At 39.2% G+C, this 20,389-nt stretch overlaps 3 protein-coding genes across 3 annotated transcripts in view; 1 reads left to right on the top strand and 2 right to left on the bottom strand.

Moving 5' to 3' along the window:
* The window catches only part of LOC117475663 (nuclear factor 7, brain-like), an 863,632-nt gene that overhangs the window by 408,422 nt on the left and 434,821 nt on the right, over positions 1-20,389 (top strand). The gene's annotated exons all lie outside the window — the stretch shown is intronic.
* Positions 11,456-12,735, bottom strand: LOC117475377 (odorant receptor 131-2-like). The gene is made up of 2 exons (XM_034121522.1): positions 12,610-12,735; positions 11,456-12,220 (listed from the first exon to the last, which is right to left on the bottom strand). The coding sequence occupies exon 2, from the start codon at positions 12,209-12,211 to the stop codon at positions 11,456-11,458; it is 756 nt and encodes a 251-aa protein (XP_033977413.1). The 5' UTR covers positions 12,212-12,220; positions 12,610-12,735.
* On the bottom strand, positions 17,269-20,216 carry LOC117475376 (odorant receptor 131-2-like). The gene is made up of 2 exons (XM_034121521.1): positions 20,058-20,216; positions 17,269-18,087 (listed from the first exon to the last, which is right to left on the bottom strand). Exons 1-2 carry the CDS (start codon positions 20,214-20,216, stop codon positions 17,269-17,271), a joined length of 978 nt encoding a protein of 325 aa, XP_033977412.1.

The following is a 20,389-nucleotide window of genomic DNA, read 5'->3' as shown; positions in this document are numbered from 1 at the left end:
ATAATTACAAAGCTTTACAGTGTTCAATTATAAAAAACATCTATTAGATTTGCTCTCATTAAAGATTTAAATGTGACACCTCCAACAACGCAACATACGGTATAATGAAGACATTAAATAATAAAAATGGTGTAAAACAAAGTGCAACTAAATTAGTGTTGAATAAGGGCTCAAATTCAGAAAATTAAGTAACATTTTGTAGTTATTATCCGGACTGACGTTGATTACATAATTTAACTCAGTTAAAGGGGAAAATAAACTTAATGTAAAGAAAATAGGCATATTTTTTCCAACAATTAGATTTGCTCTCATTCCATGCTGTTGTGCGGAAGAAAAGGTCACGTTCCAAATCATGCAGTATAATCATAAATAAAATAGTGCAGGTCAAATGTTTCATAACATTTTAAAATTCTTAAATTTGTATAAATATTTGCTAATTATTTTCAGGACTGATGTTGGTTAAAATATTTAACTCAAATAATAATAAAATAAGCTTAACATAAAACATTTTGAGGCATTTTTTCCATCATAGTGCTTTTTCTTCAACTATTAGATTTGCTCTCATTCAAGGTTCACATTTAAAAATGAAATGCTGTGCAGAAGAAAATCTCATGTCTCAGTTTCCTTCAATTATGCATCATATAGACAAAATAATGTGGACAAACATGGGTGAATAATTCGGAAAAGCAATACATATGTATTAGTTATAATCAAGACTGAAGTTGGTTAACATGTTAAATGTTAATAACTTCTTTTGGGCCTTTTTAATGGAAATGTCTTTGCATCATAGCAACTTTTTTAGAAGTGATCTAAAATGGTTTAACTCCTTAATTTAAGATCTAAAGGCTTTTGCACAACAGCTACAGCTCAGTTGTTTTGTAGAAAAGAAGCCTCAGGATCCACAAACAATGCAACATACAGTATACTTTAGACTTTTGAAATCCAAAAGTGCAAGATACTAAAGAGCCCATGTAATCTGCAGGGATTAGTAGACTATATATATTTTAGATTCAAAAAGATAAAACTGTAGGTAAAAATAAAAATAATGCAATATGTCAAAAACAGAAGACAATACAACTGCAATAAACGTCACTCGGTATATATCAATAATGCACAGATACTGATCATTTATATTATTTTAAATATAAATGTAATATAAGATTAACTCTGGTTGTGTTGCATTGAATGTCCCTGTATGTTACTGAAAAGCAGTTATTAATCACACCTGTAGTTTCAGATCTGTGGAAATGACTAATATTCTCATTTGCATTAAAACAGAAAAAAGGTAACAACGTGAACGTTTTTAAAGAATTATAATATTATAGCACAATCATACAATTTGATATTAATGCAACAGACAACATGATAACATATAAATGCCAAAAACACATTAAACTATCTGTTTCTACATAAAGGAGGAAAGAGAACAAATACGTACCAACCTTTAGTCATAGAGGGCGAACATACACACTGTAGATCAGATGTGTATCATTTTAATATAAAGAGGGTGTGTGTGTGTCTGTGTGTGTGTGTTTGCGTGTGTGTGTGTGTGTGTGTGTGTGTGTGTGTGTGTGTGTGTGTGTGTGTGTGTGTGTGTGTGTGTGTGTGTGTGTGGGTTCTCCATGGATCGCCACCTTGCCGATCCAAGTGCGATCCAAAGACCTCAACGGTGGAAGTGGCGAAGGATGATACTCTAAGTCACAATGGCACTGAAGGCGGATGAAGGCTGCAACAGAGGGTGGTCTCCATTCGTCATGGATTCCATGCCATTGGATTCCATGCCATTGGATTCAGGCCCCTCTCTGCCAAGGACCGTGTGGTGGCTGCAGGCGCATCAGTCTCCCCACGTTAAAAGACGTCACGCGCAGGCGTCCTCCCGAAGGGAACCTACCCATTTTACATCCTGGACAAAGAAAAGTCCTGTGGCGTTCAGAAAGTGGTAACGGGGGCAGGACAGTGAAGTCTGGTAGTTCCTAGTCACAACCTGGCACACAGGCGATGGGTGTTTGATTCAGTCGCTAAGCTCTTGGACTGAGGCAGAAAGAGCTTCTCGGCAGCAGCACCCATGACTGAGCAGCCCCTATTCAGGGTCCACTCTGCTCACCCCAGTAGGGGAGGGGGTTAGAAAAGGTACCCCAAACATAGCCTGCCTCACAAAATCCTGTCTGGAATACCGCATCCAGAGGGATCACCATTACGCAGTCAGAAACAAAAAATAAAAGAAAAACATTTACGTATTGGAGCCTGGAATGTGCGGACCCTCACGGATAACCAAGCCAGCGATCGACCTGAAAGGCGAACTGCCATCATCTCCAGAGAGCTAGGGAAGTTCCAGATCGACATTGCAGCGCTCTCCGAGACCCGACTGGCTGATGAAGGGCAGCTGAAGGAGGAAAAAGGCGGATATACTTTCTTTTGGAAAGGAAAGCCTGCAAATGAGCCACGAATCCATGGTGTGGGTTTTGCTATTAAGAACTGCCTCATCAACCACCTCCATGAACTCCCTGTGGGCATCAACGAGCGCCTAATGACCATACGTCTGATGCTTGCCAGCAGTCAGATGGCCACCGTTATTAGTGCCTATGCCCCAACGCTTGATGCACAGGATGACGTATGTAGGAGGCCTTCTATGCTGACCTGGACAAAATTCTATCTGAAGTCCCCAAGGAGGATAAGTTAATCCTGCTTGGAGATTTCAATGCCAGAGTGGGACGAAACCACCACCTATGGAGAGGCACGCTGGGGAGAGAAGGGGTTGGAAATACAAACTCCAATGGCATACTACTGCTAGCCAAGTGCTCAGAGCACAACCTGGTCATCACCAACACACTTTTCCGTCAAAAAACCAAGTTCAAAACATCATGGATGCATCCTCGCTCCAAACTATGGCATCTCATTGATTACGTCATTGTCCGCTCCAAAGACCGCCGTGATGTCCTTAACACCAGAGCAATGACCAGTGCAGATGACTGCTGGACTGACCACCGCCTCATTCGCTCCATCATGTCTATCCGCTTAATGCGGAAAAGAAGGATGCAGAAAAGACAGAGCCGGCCAAAGCTTAACATCGACCTGTTGTGTGACACCACCTACCAACAACAGCTGCAGGATGCTCTTAGCGCAGCCTTGCCCAAACAGTATCCGGAGGATACTGAAAAACACTGGGGCACACTTTCTCCTGCCATCATGAACTCCTGCAAAAACATTCTTGGTCAAAAAAAGCGGAGGCATCAAGACTGGTATGATGAGAATGACACCGAGATTCAGCAACTCATTGACATCAAGCGGCAAACTTTCATCACCTGGCAAAATAACATCCACTGCAAGGTGAAAAGAGCAGCCCATGCCAAAGCGAAGGCAGCCGTCCAAACGCAAGTTAGGAAACTGAAGAACCAGTGGTGGACAAAGAAGGCTCTGGAGATCCAGCAGCTTGCCGACTCTGGTGATACAAGAGGATTCTTTGATGCCACAAGAGCGGTATATGGTCCCAGCTATCGCCGCCTAACCCCCCTTCGCTCTAAAGATGGGCTCCTGCTTCTGAAGGACAAGGATGCAATAGCAAACAGGTGGAAAGAGCACTATAAGGACCTCTTAAACAGGGACACCATTCCTGAGATGGAGGCTCTTGACCAACTCCCTCAACAGCCCATAGTTGAAAGCATGGGAGAACCACCCAGCCTGGGTGAGGTGCTGGATGCCATTAAGAATATGAAAAACAACAAGGCTGCTGGGCCCGACGGCATCCCAGCAGAAGTCCTGAAGAAAGGCGGACCCGATCTTCTTAAGCACATCCATGCCCTGCTTCTCAAAATCTGGGAAGAAGAGGAAATCCCTGCTCAGCTTAGGGATGCCTTAATTGTCTCCATATTTAAGAAGGGAGAAATTACCGTGGCATTTCTCTCTTGTCCACCATAGGGAAAGCCCTAGCTCGGGTGTTGGCCAACAGACTCACCCCCCTGTCAGAAAGCATCCTTCCTGAGTCTCAGAGTGGATTTCGCCCAAACAGAGGCACTACAGACATGATTTTCACTACTCGCCAACTGCAAGAAAAATGCCGGGAACAAAATCAACCATTATACATGGCATTTATAGACCTCACCAAAGCCTTCGACTCAGTGAACCGTCAGGCCCTCTGGCTGGTACTGGCAAAGGAGGAGGCTGACATTCCCACCATCACTGCCACCATTGCCCAAAACCAGCTCAGATGGACTGGCCATGTTATCCGCATGCCTGACTCTCGCCTCCCAAAACAAGTCCTTTATTCCCAGCTTGTTAACCTGATACGCACGGCCGGGCGGATAAACGCGTCATTTGCAGGAAACAATGTCTAAGGAATCTTAATATTTAATAAACTATGAATGTTTTATATCCATGTCCATCCAACGGGAAGAAACTCAGCTAACTGATATTTTTTTTTTTTAAATCCAAAAAAAAACCACAATGCTAACACTCAGCCTTTCACAGCATTTCACAAGCAAGCATCTGCCCCAGGGAGTCAACATCATGTACAGAACTGACGGCCAACTCCTCAACATCAACCGTTTCAGGGCTAAAGGTCAAACCGCCACCATATCGATCATTGAGCTGCAGTATGCGGACAACAACGCCCTTGTAGCCCTCTCGGAAGAGGACCTACAGGGTATCCTATCAGCCTTTGCGAAAGCATACAAACAGCTTGGTCTAGCCATCAACATAAAAAAGACTCAAATCCTCCACCAACCACCACCAAACAGCAGTACGCCTGTCCTACCCCCAAACATCTCCATTGACAACATCAGACTGGAAAATGTGGACTACTTCCCATACCTTGGCAGCCTCCTATCATCAAAAGCTGTTATTGATGATGAAATACACCATCGCCTCAGCTGTGCCAGTGGGGCTTTCTCAAGGCTAAGGAAGAGAGTCTTTGAGAACCGTGACCTCCAAGCAAAGACCAAAATATTGGTCTATAAAGCTGTGGTGCTCCCCACTCTTCTGTATGGATCAGAAGCCTGGACCACATACAGCAGGCACTTAAAGGCACTTGAGGCATACCATCAGAGATCCCTCCGAAAAATCCTCAGGATTAGCTGGGAGGATCGGCGCACTAACACCAGCGTCCTGGAGGAGGCTGACATTCCCACCATCACTGCCACCATTGCCCAAAACCAGCTCAGATGGACTGGCCATGTTATCCGCATGCCTGACTCTCGCCTCCCAAAACAAGTCCTTTATTCCCAGCTTGTTAACCTGATACGCACGGCCGGGCGGATAAACGCGTCATTTGCAGGAAACAACGTCTAAGGAATCTTAATATTTAATAAACTATGAATGTTTTATATCCATGTAACGGGAAGAAACTCAGCTAACTGATCTTTTTAAAAAAAAAAAAAAACACACAATGCTAACACTCAGCCTCTGAATTAGCCACGAGCGAAAAAATGTAACCTAAAACAGCACCTAAACTCACAATAACTCCCTTATTACTTATCCTAGATGCACAGCCAACCACTTGTTTTGCATCACCTGGAGACACAGAATCTGTGTAAAAAACCTCAACACTCAGTGATAAACATTTGCGACGCTATAAACAAAAGGGTACATCATAACATGTGGAGCTAGGCAGCTAGAAACGCTAACATGGCTTACCTTGGTCAAAACTGGTCTTCAATGGAATTAAAACGATAAAAAAACGATGCTGCAGTTAATCCATAGGTTAATCCAATGTGTCTGTGTCCTCTTTGAAATTATTTCTGATAATCCATAAGCAATAAAACTGCTTTTTCGTTTCCAAATGTCAGAGCTAGAGATAGGTCCACTCTGATGCTAAATTACATGCGCGAAGCACCCACCTCTTCTCTATACTGTGTGTGTGGGGGCCTCCCCCTTCGATTCTATTGGCTCTAACGGTCAGAAAGAGGTGTCAACCATCCAAATTGAGCAAGGGGGGCCAGAGATATGAAGAAAAAAACAATTTTCACCCAAATCACCTCAGAGGTGGAGTGGTTTTGGCTAAACCTCTCTACAAAGGTCAAATGTCACTTGTTTTGCATCAATCTTGATACAGGGTACTTATTATATGTTGTACTTTGGATTCCTAAAGCTTTTAGTCTACTATCCCATCATCCAAGGGTAGTTTTCACTATCTGTAAAAAAGAATCTTTGGACGGACACTATCATTTACAGTTTTTTACTATGTAAAATCTGAAGTTTCTTTAAAATAAAAAACATCTATATTGATTCTGACACTTCTACATCCAACTCACAGATGTAACCTTGCTTTGATAAAAGAAATTATTCATATAACCCTTTTAGAAGTTAAGTTGTAGTCATTTGTTTTGGGCATGTCATTTTCGAGCCTGAAACATGAAAAACAGGCTTGGTGCTTAACAGGTTAAGAACAGTAGGGCATAATGTTCTAACAATGTTATCAAAAACATCTTAAGAAGGTTATCAAAAACATCTTAAGAAGGTTATCACCAAACATTTCAAGAATATTTTTAAAGAACGTTATCTTACCTTTCAGAAGAACATTCTGGGAACCAAAATAAAACGTCCCGCTGAAAACATTCCTAGAACAACGAATGGTAACAAACATTTCTAGCTGGGAACTCACACATGCCACCGCAAACATGCAATATCTGCTTACAGCTTATCATGAATTACGTGCTTGTTTGTTTTTTTCAAAAGGAAAATATGGTGGCATCAGATTTTTTTTAAAACATCCTTTTCAAACAAATGCAACAAGTTTGTTTTTTAAAGCGCTCTAGAAATAAATCTGACGTTGACCATGACCGTGTTAATATTTGCCATCACAGGAACGTTTTATAAAAAAAGAATAACCTCCTGAAAACATTATCCGAATGTTGCTTTGCAAATGTTCTTCTTTTGTTATCATGTAACATTGAGGGAATGTTTTATAAAAGAACATATGTAATGTGTTACCCCAACAACGTCCAAAAAACATTCTCAGAATGTCGCAGGCAAAACGTTCCGCCTTTGTAAGCATATCACATTAAAGGAACATTTTATAAAACACTTTCTGTCATCTCAGGCCTCAATAACATCCTGAAAACGTTTTCAGAATGTTGCTTGGAGAATGTTCTTCATTTGTTATCATGTAACATTAAAGGAACATTTTATAAAAACACTTTCTGTCATCTCAGGCCTCAATAACATCCTGAATTTTTTTTCAGAATGTTGCTTTGAAAATGTTCTTCAATTGTTATCATGTAACATTGAGGGAACGTTTTATGAAGAACATCTTTAATGTGTTACCCAACAACGTCCAAAACACATCCTTAGAATGTTGCAGGCAAAACGTTCCACCTTTGTTAACATATCATATTAAAGGAACGTTTTATAAAAATACTCTCTGTCATCTCAGGCCTTAATAACATCCTCAAAACATCCTCTGAATGTTGCAGTTAAAATGTTATGTCTTAGTTAACCTTAAACCTTATAGGAACATTATTTGAAAAAATAAACATCCTAAAAAGGTTCTTTGAACATCAGATTAAAACGTTTCTTTAAAACCTATTAGAACCAATAGGTAACGTTAGCCAAAGTTGTGAGAACGTTCCCCGCTAGCTGGGTATGTACTTACACAATAGGTGTACTGTTCTCTCTGTGTTGTACTGTCTCAGTGTGAACATAGATTAAACAGCCAGCCAAACTCTGTTGAGAGCCAGGGAATGAGCAGCCATGCTCCTTTATTGACTTATTTGCAGTCCACTGACATTCAAACTGAGTGAATCTATAAAAAAAGAAGTTACAAGGCACTTCATGATCTCATATGCAAGTGTAACATACACAGATTAACACATAGGACCGCTAAGTGTAAACAAGGTAAATAAAGCTAATGCTAGCTGTACAATAAGCATGTATACAGGCTAGTATGGCTAACGCTAGCGTGTATGCTAACGCTAGCGCGAATGCTAACGCATTTTCTCATTGTGTTTAAACATCTCCAAATGTCATCACATAAACACAATACATGTTACTAATCCTTACAGTGTAGTGTAAGGATTACATTTACAGTCATTGCTTTCTGACAGACTTGACCCTTTTACTCTTCAGGTTGCTTAGGGAAAATTTGTAGCAGACTACTGCCCTGCTATTCAGTTCACTTTCTCCTACTTCCTGAAGGCTACCCGGTTTCCTGTCTAACCTTCAGTACACATTTCACAAAAATATAAATGTGCAAATATGAAACATACAGGTCAATATCAGCTTGCTATTGGTAGCTGAACTGTCAATACCCCAAAACATATTCTTATATATAAATACCACATTTTGAGTTATTTAGACACAATTAACACTTATAGTTTCATGTCTTGTTACATAAGAATAGATCATATTTGTTAAAGGTAGGGTAGGTAAGTTTGAGAAACCGGCTTGAGATACACTTTTTGTTATATTCCATGGAATGCTCTTAACATCCCGATAGCAATGAATATCTTAAGTGCTTTGACAAAAAAATCCATAGAAAGATTTCATCTGTGGAAGCCGTAATACTGTAAAAAGTACGACCAATCATTTTAGCCGGCCCGGCTAAAATAACTGGATGGCCTACCTGCCTGTCAGCCTTCCATCTGTGCACAAACTTATCTCGTGCCCTCATTGGTCATGTGCGCGTTCGTGTGTGTTGGAGGAGGGGCTCTATAAGGAAGTGGCAGATTTTCTCTGGTTGTGTATTTTCAAATTCTAGCAATCTCGAGCCGGTTTCTCAAACTTACCTACCCTACCTTTAAGTATTATTATGGAATAATTACTATTCTTGTGGTACTACTGCCTTATTAGGCCCATATTGAGCAGAGCATATTAAGACCAAAACTCATGTACAACAACTTCCTTACTTGCAATAAATAAGCACTAATTAGAGGGTTATTGAGGAAATGCTCTCAACTAATGGCTTATTACTTGTAGAATATGGTCATGCAGAATAAGGCATTAATAAGGGTTTTCTAATGACCAATAAAGAGCCAATATACTGCTAATATGCATGTTAATGAATAACTAGTTGATGGTGAATTTGTGTACCTTAATATAAAGTGTTACCAAAAAATTATATAACCCACTTCAAGAAATGGAAAAAAAAAGAAGAAAGCACAACAGGGTGTCTTTAATTGTTCTTATTCTTTCTTTATTAGGATCCCCATTAGCACTAGCATGAGCATTGGCTATTCTTCCTGAGGCCTGTACTACGAAGCCGGATTTTCGCTAAGCGAGCTGACTTCAGGGTAAACTCTGGGTTTCCGGTCCTACGATGCTGGTTCACTTCTTAGCGGGCTAGATCTCCATGGTAACTTATGCTGAACGGCTAGCCTGGTCCGGAGCAGGTGAGGTTCCAGGATAAGAGATCAACTCAGCGAAAGCACCGCCTGCTGATCAATCAGAGCTCAGTGTGCGGAGTTTAACCTGTTAAGCCCGAGAGACCCTGGTACCGGGGCACTGCCGCAACATCTTGCAGGAAACAGTGTCTGAGGGCATGTTCATTTAATAAAACTATGAATGTTTTATATCCATGTAACGGGAAGAAACTCATCTAACTGATCACAATGCTAACACTGAGCCTCTGAATTAGCAACGAGCGAAAAATGCTAACACCTTACTGCCCCGAAAATCACTCACAAAACCTTATTATTTATCTTTTGACCACATCCAACATATCGTTTCACATCGTGAGGTGACACAGAATCGATTGACACCGACATTACCACTGAATTATACGTATTTGCGACGTTATAAGCAAAAACGGACATCAAAACAGGTGATGCTAGGTAGCTAAACATGCTAACATTTTTACCTTGGCTCTGTAGTCTCTCCAAAGTGGTCTTCAATGGCATTAAAACGATAAAAACGCTGCTGAAGTTAATCCATAGGTTAATCTAATGTGTCTGTGTCCCTTTGAAATGATTTCTGATAATCCATAAGCATTAAAACTGCTTTTCCGTTTCCAGATGTCAAAGCTAGAGATAGGTTCACTCTGATTGAAAATTACATGCACGAAGCCCCCACCTTTTCTCTTCACAACGTGTGTGTGTGGGGGACTCCCCCTTCGATGCTATTGGCTCTAACGGTCAGAAAGAGGTGTCAACCATCAAAATTGAGCAAGGGGGGCCAGAGATATGGAAAATCCACCCAAATGACCCCAGAAGTGGTTTATTTTTGCTAAATCTCTCTAAAAATGTAAAATGTCACTTGTTTTGCATCAATCTTTATACAGGGTACTTATTATATGTTGTACTTTGGATTCCTAAATCTTTTAGTCTACCTTACCATCATCCAAGGGTGGTTTTCACTATAAGTAAAAAAGAATTTTTGGACGGACACTATAATTTACAGTTTTTTACTATGTAAAATCTGCATTTTCTTTAAAATAAAAAACATCTATATTGATTCTGACTTTTCTACATCCAACTCACAGGTATATCATTACTTTGAGAAAAAAGATTATTAATTTAACCCTTTTAGAAGGGAAGATATGGTCATTTGTTCTGGGAATGTCATTTTCGAGCCTGAGACCTGAAAAACAGGCTCAGAGCTTAACAGGTTAAAGCTATCAAGTCATATTACAGGATAGAGGAAATACAGAAAAACTGCCGTTGCAGGAAAGACGGCCGGCAAAAATCAACTGACTGTGTGAACGTGAAAATTAATAGAATCACCTCCCATTTCCAGAGCAATCTGACTAATATAACATTAGCGTTAAGAAAGCTTACTTCAATATCTGCCACAACATAAGTAACCGGATCAAAGTAACATTACGTACAGTCCGCTGCACTGTGAGTGCAGACGTCGATGTGTCCCATTATCATTCATATCACATGATATCACATCATAATGTATCATATATTTCCTTATCTGAGTCAGCTTCTTGAGCCGCATCTGGCCGTGCAACACTCAGTGTCACATACTGTATGCAGAAGTATTATTTTAAGCAACACATTAAGTTGACGAAACACTCCAGTCAAATGTAATTAAAGTCAGATCCACTCGTGTCTTAGACGGGGCAGTGATATCATAAACCTGTTAATGTACGCAATCAAACGCTTTTTCTTTTACCAGCTGTATTCACCTTGCAGGTGCAACTATGTGGCTTTTATCCTGGATAAAGTCTTTGAGTCAGGGATGTTTAAAATGTAACGTCTTCATATTTGTCTAATATTATAGTTGACTTTTCATTCAGGAAGTATGACGCTGCGCTGTCAGTACGCTTCTCCATGTTTGGGATTGGTCAAATGTTGCTAACCCCGCCCCTTTCATGTGAACGCGCACTCAGCCGGACAGAGAAACCCTGGCTTGAGTTAACGAGTTGATAACCAGCGTCGTAGGACCGCTTAGCGATTGGATTAGGTAAGCCGGGTAACTCAAATATATCCAGGTTATGTTGAACTGGCTTCGTAGTACAGGCCTCCGGGGTCCTCACACACACAAAACATACATAAACATACATAAAACAAAACTAATTGATTCATGGTTGTTTGTGTATGGAACAAACTAAATATCTCCTCAGGTACTTCCTGAACATCGTGTCTCTCAGCCCGTAAACCAGCGGACTGATGAGTCGAGGCAGAACATGGATGAGTATTGTAATGATGAAGCGAATGTTCAGCCCTCCTCTGGGGAAAAGAAACGTGAGGCCCTCTATAGCTACATGGAAAATGTATGTTAGCATGCAGAGAAGCAGCTGGAATCCATGCAGAAGAACCGTGTTTCTCGCCTTTTTACTGTCCGCCGCCTTCGCTGCGCAGATTATCTGGAAGTACGTGTAAAAAAGAGTGAGCCAAATTATCACCAGACACACGATGTTGGACACGTCTCGCCTCTCTTTAAGAACGGGGTTTCTGAAGATATTTGCACTGAGACAAAACATCCTGGAGCGAAAGAAGTCCAGGGACTCGGTGGCCAAAGCGTAGAAAATATCCGGAAGAACGGTGAGGAGTCCGATCAGCCACATGAGGCCGATAATGGCGTATGTTTTCCGCACCGTGCAGATGAGGGAGTGTCTGAGAGGGAAGCACACGGCGATGTAACACTCCACCGCCATCACAGCCAGCGTGAACGGGTTGTTGGCGGTGGATAATATGCCGATGCTGAGCAGGAAAATGCAGAAGGAGACGTTGAGCGTGTAGACGATGTAACTCAGGACCATGATCAGAGTGAAGATGGTGAGCAGGATCATGTCGTTCAGAACCAGGTGGATGTACAGGATGTAGCGAGGGTTCATGTTGAAAACCTACAGGAAAAGAGACAAATATAGATATAATATATACTATATAATCAAGTGTTAAATCAGACTTTAGTTCCACCTGGAGTAAATTCACAAGCTACCCTGCAGTATACAGTACAAAGTAATTCAAACTAGCTGCACCTTGTACTCAAGTACAAGATATGAGTACTTCTACTTTTACTAAAGTACAAGACCTGAGTACTTCTACTTTTACTTGAGTACAAGACCTGAGTACTTCTAGTTTTACTCAAAAACAAGATCTGAGTACTTCTCCCACCTCTGCTGAAGTTGCTATATTGTTATATAAAGACATAGAAACATTGCTATTTTTCTAATTAGGAAAGCTCCAAACAACGCATTTTAAACATCAATTCACAAGTGTTAAATGTATGTACCTGGTGTTTCCTGAAGGTGTGCACCAGCGTGCCATTGATGAAGTTGATGAAGATGCAGAGAACCACGGTGACAACATTCTTGATTATCGCCACGTTCAAACTGTCCCGGTACACGACGGTGGTGAAATTACTCATGAGGAGACAAGCTGAGAAAACAACAAGAAGAGATACAAAACAACGTCAAGATGATGCAAACATAATGGACAAAAAGTTCTACAAATGGAAATAAAACAACAAAATAGGCACTTAACTAAGAACTACAAAACAACTTCAAAAACAATTGGCCAAAAAGGAGTTTATGAAATGTTGGGTCTGCATTATTTTCTCAATTGTTATCAAAGGTTTAACAGACAATATAGTGATCTTCAAAGTATGGCTATCAAAAAACATATAATATAAGTAATTGTTATTTATCAGCAGTTCAAAGTGCTTTTACCAGAAATTAATATATAATTACAAAGCTTTACAGTGTTCAATTATAAAAAACATCTATTGGATTTGCTCTCATTAAAGATTTAAATGTGACACCTCCAACAACGCAACATACGGTATAATGAAGACATTAAATAATAAAAATGGTGTAAAACAAAGTGCAACTAAATTAGTGTTGAATAAGGGCTCAAATTCAGAAAATTAAGTAACATTTTGTAGTTATTATCCGGACTGACGTTGATTACATAATTTAACTCAGTTAAAGGGGAAAATAAACTTAATGTAAAGAAAATAGGCATATTTTTTCCAACAATTAGATTTGCTCTCATTCCATGCTGTTGTGCGGAAGAAAAGGTCACGTTCCAAATCATGCAGTATAATCATAAATAAAATAGTGCAGGTAAAATGTTTCATAACATTTTTAAATTCTTAAATTTGTATAAATATTTGCTAATTATTTTCAGGACTGATGTTGGTTAAAATATTTAACTCAAATAATAATAAAATAAGCTTAACATAAAACATTTTGAGGCATTTTTTCCATCATAGTGCTTTTTCTTTAAAGGGGGCCTATCATGCAAAATGCACTTTTGTACGTCTTTTATACATGAATATGTGTCCCCGGTGTTCCAGGGAACTCACCAAGTGTCAGAAAACACAACCCTCTCTATTTTCCTCCATACCCAAATCTCTAAAAAAGGGGCTGCAATGGATCTGATAAAAACTGATCCAGATTTGAACACTGTCCTGACGTCAGGACGGTGGCGCTACGGCTATTGGGCCAACTCCACCAATCAGGAGGAGACAGCCACGGCCATTGCCGTTCGAAAGCGCTGGAGACGCTGTAGTACATATGCCAGGCCTGTAGATGGTGCTGTTCTGCCCTTACAAACACAGAGCTAAAAAATGTCAAATTGAGCAAAATGAGGCATGGCTAAAATGTATGATCTGTTTGGTATTTTGCAAAAAAAAAAGTATAAATATGCCTTATATAGGTATGGTCCTACACTATATTATTCAAATATAGCATGATAGGTCCACTTTAACTATTAGATTTGCTCTCATTCAAGGTTCACATTTAAAAATGAAATGCTGTGCAGAAGAAAATCTCATGTCTCAGTTTCCTTCAATTATGCAACATATAGACAAAATAATGTGGACATGGGTGATTAATTCGGAAAAGCAATACATATGTATGAGTTATAATCAAGACTGAAGTTGGTTAACATGTTAAATGTTAATAACATATCTTTTGGGCCTTTTTAATGGAAATGTCTTTGAATCATAGCAACTTTTTTAGAAGTGATCTAAAATGGTTTAACTCCTTAATTTAAGATTTAAAGGCTTTTGCACAACAGCTACAGCTCAGCTGTTTTGTAGAAAAGAAGCCTCAGGATCCACAAACAATGCAACATACAGTATACTTTAGACTTTTGAAATCCAAAAGTGCAAGAGACTAAAGAGCCCATGTAATCTGCAGGGATTAGTAGACTATATATATTTTAGATTCAAAAAGATAAAACTGTAGGTAAAAATAAAAATGAAAATAATGCAATATGTCAAAAACAGAAGACAATACAACTGCAATAAACGTCACTCGGTATATATCAATAACGCAGAGATACTGATCATTTATATTATTTTTAAAGGAAATGTAATATAAGATTAACTCTGGTTGTGTTGCATTGAATGTCCCTGTATGTTACTGAAAAGCAGTTATTAATCACACCTGTAGTTTCAGATCTGTGGAAATGACTAATATTCTCATTTGCTGTTGAGCATTAAAACAGAAAAAAGGTAACAACATGAACGTTTTTAAAGAATTATAATATTATAGCACAATCATACAATTTGATATTAATGCAACAGACAACATGATAACATATAAATGCCAAAAACACATTAAACTGTCTGTTTCTACATAAAGGAGGAAAGAGAACAAATACGTATCAACCTTTAGTCATAGAGGGCGAACATACACACTGTAGATCAGATGCGTATCATTTTAATATAAAGAGGGTGTGTGTGTGTGTGTGTGTGTGTGTGTGTGTGTGTGTGTGTGTGTGTGTGTGTGTGTGTGTGTGTGTGTGTGTGTGTGTGTGCGTGTGTGTGCGTGTGTGTGTGTGTGTATATGATGTTATGTGTTTGCAGTTTTTTACTTGGTAAGATGGTAATTAACTAGTTTTTTGAGAAACTTCAGACGAAAAAATGACAAGGCCTGATTTCTTGATGCTTACTTTCACTGTTTCTTCCTCACATGGTGAAAATTACAGTTTTAAACTGACAAGTTGATAATTAGCTTGTTTTTGAAGGAATATTAGCAGCAGAGAATTACAAGGCTTGATTCCTTGATGAATTTAACTGTGGTTTGGTGCTTGTTTTCACTGTAACAGCAGCTTGTTTTTCCACTATTGCATGCCGTTTTAACCTGATTATCACCTTGTTTCTGGAGGCTGATTAACTGCAGAAGCAACAAGGCTTGACAAGTGGTTTAAAGGCCAAAGATTCATGAGGGAAGTCTTAAAACAGGTTTAAATATCCTAATTCTGGGAATTGAAAAGAAAAGTGGTTTAAAGGTCAAAGGTGGGTTCAGGTAATAGTAAAACAGGAAAATGTGTTGTCTGGGGATGAAAAATGGATGAAAGGAATATCAAAAGGTTAGAAAAGTTTCAAAAGCACTATCATTTCACGGGAAGACTAGGGGTAGAGGAATGTGAGAATTTGGTTAGGGGTTTTCCCACATATCTGGAACAAACTCCCAGAAACCTGCAGGTCCGCTGCAACTCTGACTACTTTTAAATCCAGACGGAAGACTTTCTTTTTGCCGCTGCTTTTAATTGAACTATTCATATCTTCATCTGCATTCACACCAGCCTTTTATAGTCCGGTTGAATCGAACCCTGGTGCGTTTAGCCGCTTGGTGCGGTTCATTTGGGTCGGTGTGAACACAGTCCGAGACCTCTTAAGTGAACTAAACAACCAGACTCTCGTCCGCTAAAATAGGTGGTCTCGGAACGCTTGCTTGCGAACTCTGCAGCGGTTCATCGCTGGTGTGAACGCAGTCCGCACCAAAACATAGGAAGCGTAGTATTTACGTGTCACAAGAACGCGGGTGTCTTAATTTCTTTAGTGAAAGAGTGAAGCAGAATGAAGTGTTGAACAGTGTCGTGTAAAGTAAAAACAACTATTAAACTAAAAACTATACATACAAGTCAGAGCCACCTGCCGTCGGTGAAACCCCCTCCTTACTGCAGAACATCTCTCATTATATGTGTTATAATGTTTTTTAACGGACGTTGTCTGATTATATAATCATATGCGCGGGCCACTAGAGTCTGTTGATCTCCAGATTAACAGCAGCATGAGAATAACCTGCCGAAAGTGCCGATGCTCCATGGCGGAGGCTCCGGTAGAAATTGCCGGGATTTGTGTTTTTACCCCCTTAATGTCTGACCAATGGTTGAACACCATTTCCGTGCACATGACTTGTGTTTAAAGTTTATAGTCCGTTTGAGTTTTGCCCGTGTGAACGCAAACCGAACCTTCTGAAAAATGAAACAATGTAACAAACTGTGGTCTGGTGCGCACCAGAGAAGCAGACTATTAGGTGTGAATGCACCCTAACTGCACTGTAACTTTTATTCATTGTTTGAAAAATATCACTGGTCACCGGCTTGGTCTTCAATATCAGGATACATGTATTTATTATCCTCTCAAGAATGGAAGTAGTCATCACACACAGGGCTGCGTGGGACAAATAGTACCCAGGACAGTGTCCTTCAGATGCTAAGAGAGGGAGTTACAGTCAACAAGATGGAAGAACACTGGTTCAAAGCAGTATTCTGACATTAGTTCAGATTAGCTAAGGCCTGCGTAAGCAATAAACATGACAGTCATATGCCTATCTCCATAGAGGCTGAATCATCATGCCAATCTTAGGAACATAGCTATCATAACTTCCACACAGTGTCTCATGAGCGTCATCCATGTAGTCATACAGTACATCCGGCTACGTACACAGCTACGTAGGGCCTCTGTTATCATGTGCTACTCTGATATAGAAGGAACATTCATGTACCTGTGTTATTCATGTTTTATTATCTTTGATTTTTAATGTTTCTAATGTGTATCATGCTCTTAATGTCTTTCATTTTTGTAAAGCACTTTGAATTGCCTTGTGTTGAAAAGTGCTATATATATAAACTTGCCTTGCCTTGCCTTGATTCTCTAATAATCCTCGCCGCAGGCCATGGTTTGATGCTTGCTTTTTGTAACTGAACACATCTGATACTTTTTCAAATGCTGCCTAAACGTCGTGTCACGCAGCCCGTACACGATGGGACTGACAAACCTGGGGAAGATCTGCACGATGATATAACTCATGAAGAGAGCATGTGTAAAGTGTTGAGGGAACCAGTTATACAGAGCCTTGTTTATCGTATGTGAGACGTACGTTAGCATGCACAACAGCAGCTGAAAGCCATGGAGCAGGATTGTATTTCTGGCTTTCTTTGCATCTCCGTTACCCGATTTAGCCGCTTTAGCTGATTTAGCAGCTAAAAAGATCTTAAAGTAAGTGAAAAGGAGAGTGAGCCAGACAAAAATTAGGTATATTATGTAGGAAACATCCCGCTTTTCAAGGATCACAGGGTGTCGGAACAGGTTGTCCTTACTACATACAATGGTGGAGTAAAACAGCTCTATGGGCTCTGTAGCCAGAATAATAAACACATCTGGCATCGTTACGACTGCACTCAAAGTCCACATCCAACCAATCAGAATATAAATCCTTTGAATGGTGCATAGCTCAGCGTGCCTCAGAGGTAAACAGATAGCGATGAAGCACTCCACCGCCATCACGGCCAGATTTATCGGGGTGTTGAGTGTGGTGAAGACAGAGCAGAGGATGATGAAGCAGCATAAAGAAACATTGATTTTGTAGAAGACGTAGCTGAAGACAAACAGGCTGATGGTGGAGGTCAGCTGGATCATGTTGTTCACCACCAGGTGGATGAAGAGGATGTAGCGGGGGTTGATGTAGAATATCTGCGGGAAAAGAGACATAGCAGTCAATTAAAACATCCAACTTATCCATCTATTCCTTTCATTAATCATAAGTAGAGCTTTTGTTACATTTAACCAGACCCTTTCCTGTCCAGCAGTGATGAAGGTAGACGAAATACTATGTAAATGTTACTTTAATTCATCGATAAAAGAAAGTGAAGGAAAGCTGAAGACTTTTCTTTTTGCCGCTGCTTTTAATTGATATATTCATATCTCACACTGCACTGTAACTTTTATTCATGTACCTTTGTTATTCACGTTTTATTATCTTTGCTTTTCAAATGAGTGTTGTTAAATGCCATTCTATAATATGTATGTATCTTAATGTCTTTCATTTTTGCAAAGCACTTTGAATTGCCTTGTGTTGAAAGGTGCTATAAAGTGTTGAGGTAATAATAAACAAAACAAATATTACACAGGGAGATCAGAAGTAAGTGCATTTGTAGTTTTGGTCAAAATTACTTTGCATAGTGAGAAAAATCTAATAACAAAGACATAAGAAATGACAGTCAATCAAAACATTTAATGGTATTTACTTTAATCCATCATTTGGAAACAAAAAAGCAGTTTTATTGCTTATGGATTATCAGAAATAATTTCAAAGAGGACACAGATACATTGGATGAACCTATGGATTAACTGCAGCATCATTTTTTTATCGTTTTAATGCCATTGAAGACCAGTTTTGACCAAGGTAAGCCATGTTAGCGTTTCTAGCTACTTAGCTCCACATGTTATGATGTACGCTTTCGTTTATAGCGTCGCAAATGTTTATCACTGAGTGTTGAGGTTTTTTACACAGATTCAGTGTCTCCAGGACACCAAAAACGAGTGGTTGGTTGTGCATCTAGGATAAGTAATAAGGGAGTTATTGTGAGTTTAAGTGTCGTTTTAGGTTACATTTTTTCGCTCGTGGCTAATTCAGAGGCTGAGTGCTAGCATTGTGGGGTTTTTTTTGGAAAAAAAAATTAAAAAGATCAGTTAGCTGAGTTTCTTCCCGTTACATGGATATAAAACATTCATAGTTTATTAAATATTAAGATTCCTTAGACGTTGTTTCCTGCAAATGACGCGTTTATCCGCCCGGTACCGGGGGGGCCGTGCGTAACAGGTTAAAAAAAGGATAAATAATGGAGCCGACAAATGTACATATACTTACATTTTAATTGTAATAATCTTACATTTATTATTTAAATGTATTGAATTTAAAACATTTCAAACACATTAATTAAAAATATCTTATGATGATTTGTATGTTGTTGAGTACAGGAGAGGATTAGGGCCAAATTACACGTATTATTTAATGAATGCAGTGTGTGTTACAGAGGTTACACACGCTCAGACATAAGAATGCAATCAATGGATATCATATTGTTTTGCATGCATATGGTATAGTGTATAATGAATGCAGTAAAAGATAAGATAAGATAGGACTTTATTTATCCCGAAATTGTTGTGCCAGAGTAACAACAATACAATAAACACAGCAGCATAGTAAAACTGTACACTAACAGTGCAGTAAAAAGAGCAATTAAATAACTACAGGAAACATAGACGGTCACATAATTAATGTAAATATTACCAGTATTTTAGTAGTGCTAAAATAAATCATAGTGGCAGATAATTGCACGTAATCATAGCATATTATTAACAATGATAATATTGCACATGATATAGCAGCGAGTGTATTGTATTGAGTGTATATATATATAAAAACAAGCAAACAGAGGTTAGAATAATAATCAATATGATAGAAAACACAGACATAATAATAGATATTACTTTCCTTGCACTATTTTAATTTATTTACTTGCACTATTTTAACTATTTCTATCAGTTTTATTGTGTTGCACTGTTGGAGGAGCTAAGATTGTAATTGATATTTCTACACTGTAGCTATGTACACATGACAATAAAAGCCTTAAATCTTTTAAAATGTATATAATTCGTACCTGGTGTTTCCTGAAGGTGTGTATCAGAGTACCGTTGATGTAGTTGATGATGAGGCCCAGAGCCACGACAATCACATTTTTAGCCACAGCCGTACTGAAGGGGTCTCGATTTCTCCCAACAATCGACACATTAAGAAAGCCAAGAGACGAGGAATTCATTGTGAGGATCCTGTGCCAAAAGTGAACAATTCAAACTAACACAGGGGTTTCATAAGTAGGGCATTTGTAGGAAATGAAAATTACGTTGCATAGTGAGAAAAATGTAATAACAAAGACATACAAAATGACAGTCAATTCAAACATTTAATGGTATTTAATTTAATCCAGCTATA

The sequence above is a fragment of the Trematomus bernacchii genome, unplaced genomic scaffold (assembly GCF_902827165.1).
Source record: "Trematomus bernacchii unplaced genomic scaffold, fTreBer1.1, whole genome shotgun sequence".
Classification (NCBI taxonomy): domain Eukaryota; kingdom Metazoa; phylum Chordata; class Actinopteri; order Perciformes; family Nototheniidae; genus Trematomus; species Trematomus bernacchii.
This window is presented reverse-complemented; position numbering and strand designations above follow the sequence as displayed.

What these genes read in the sequence shown, in the direction of transcription:
- LOC117475377 (XM_034121522.1), bottom strand. Translation starts at nt 12,211, where the DNA reads ATGAACCCTCGCTACATCCTGTACATCCACCTGGTTCTGAACGACATG.
- LOC117475376 (XM_034121521.1), bottom strand. Translation starts at nt 20,216, where the DNA reads ATGAATTCCTCGTCTCTTGGCTTTCTTAATGTGTCGATTGTTGGGAGA. An exon ending in ACACCTTCAGGAAACACCAG is followed by an intron (nt 18,088 to 20,057) that starts GTACGAATTATA and finishes CTTTTCCCGCAG; the next exon opens with ATATTCTACATCAACCCCCG.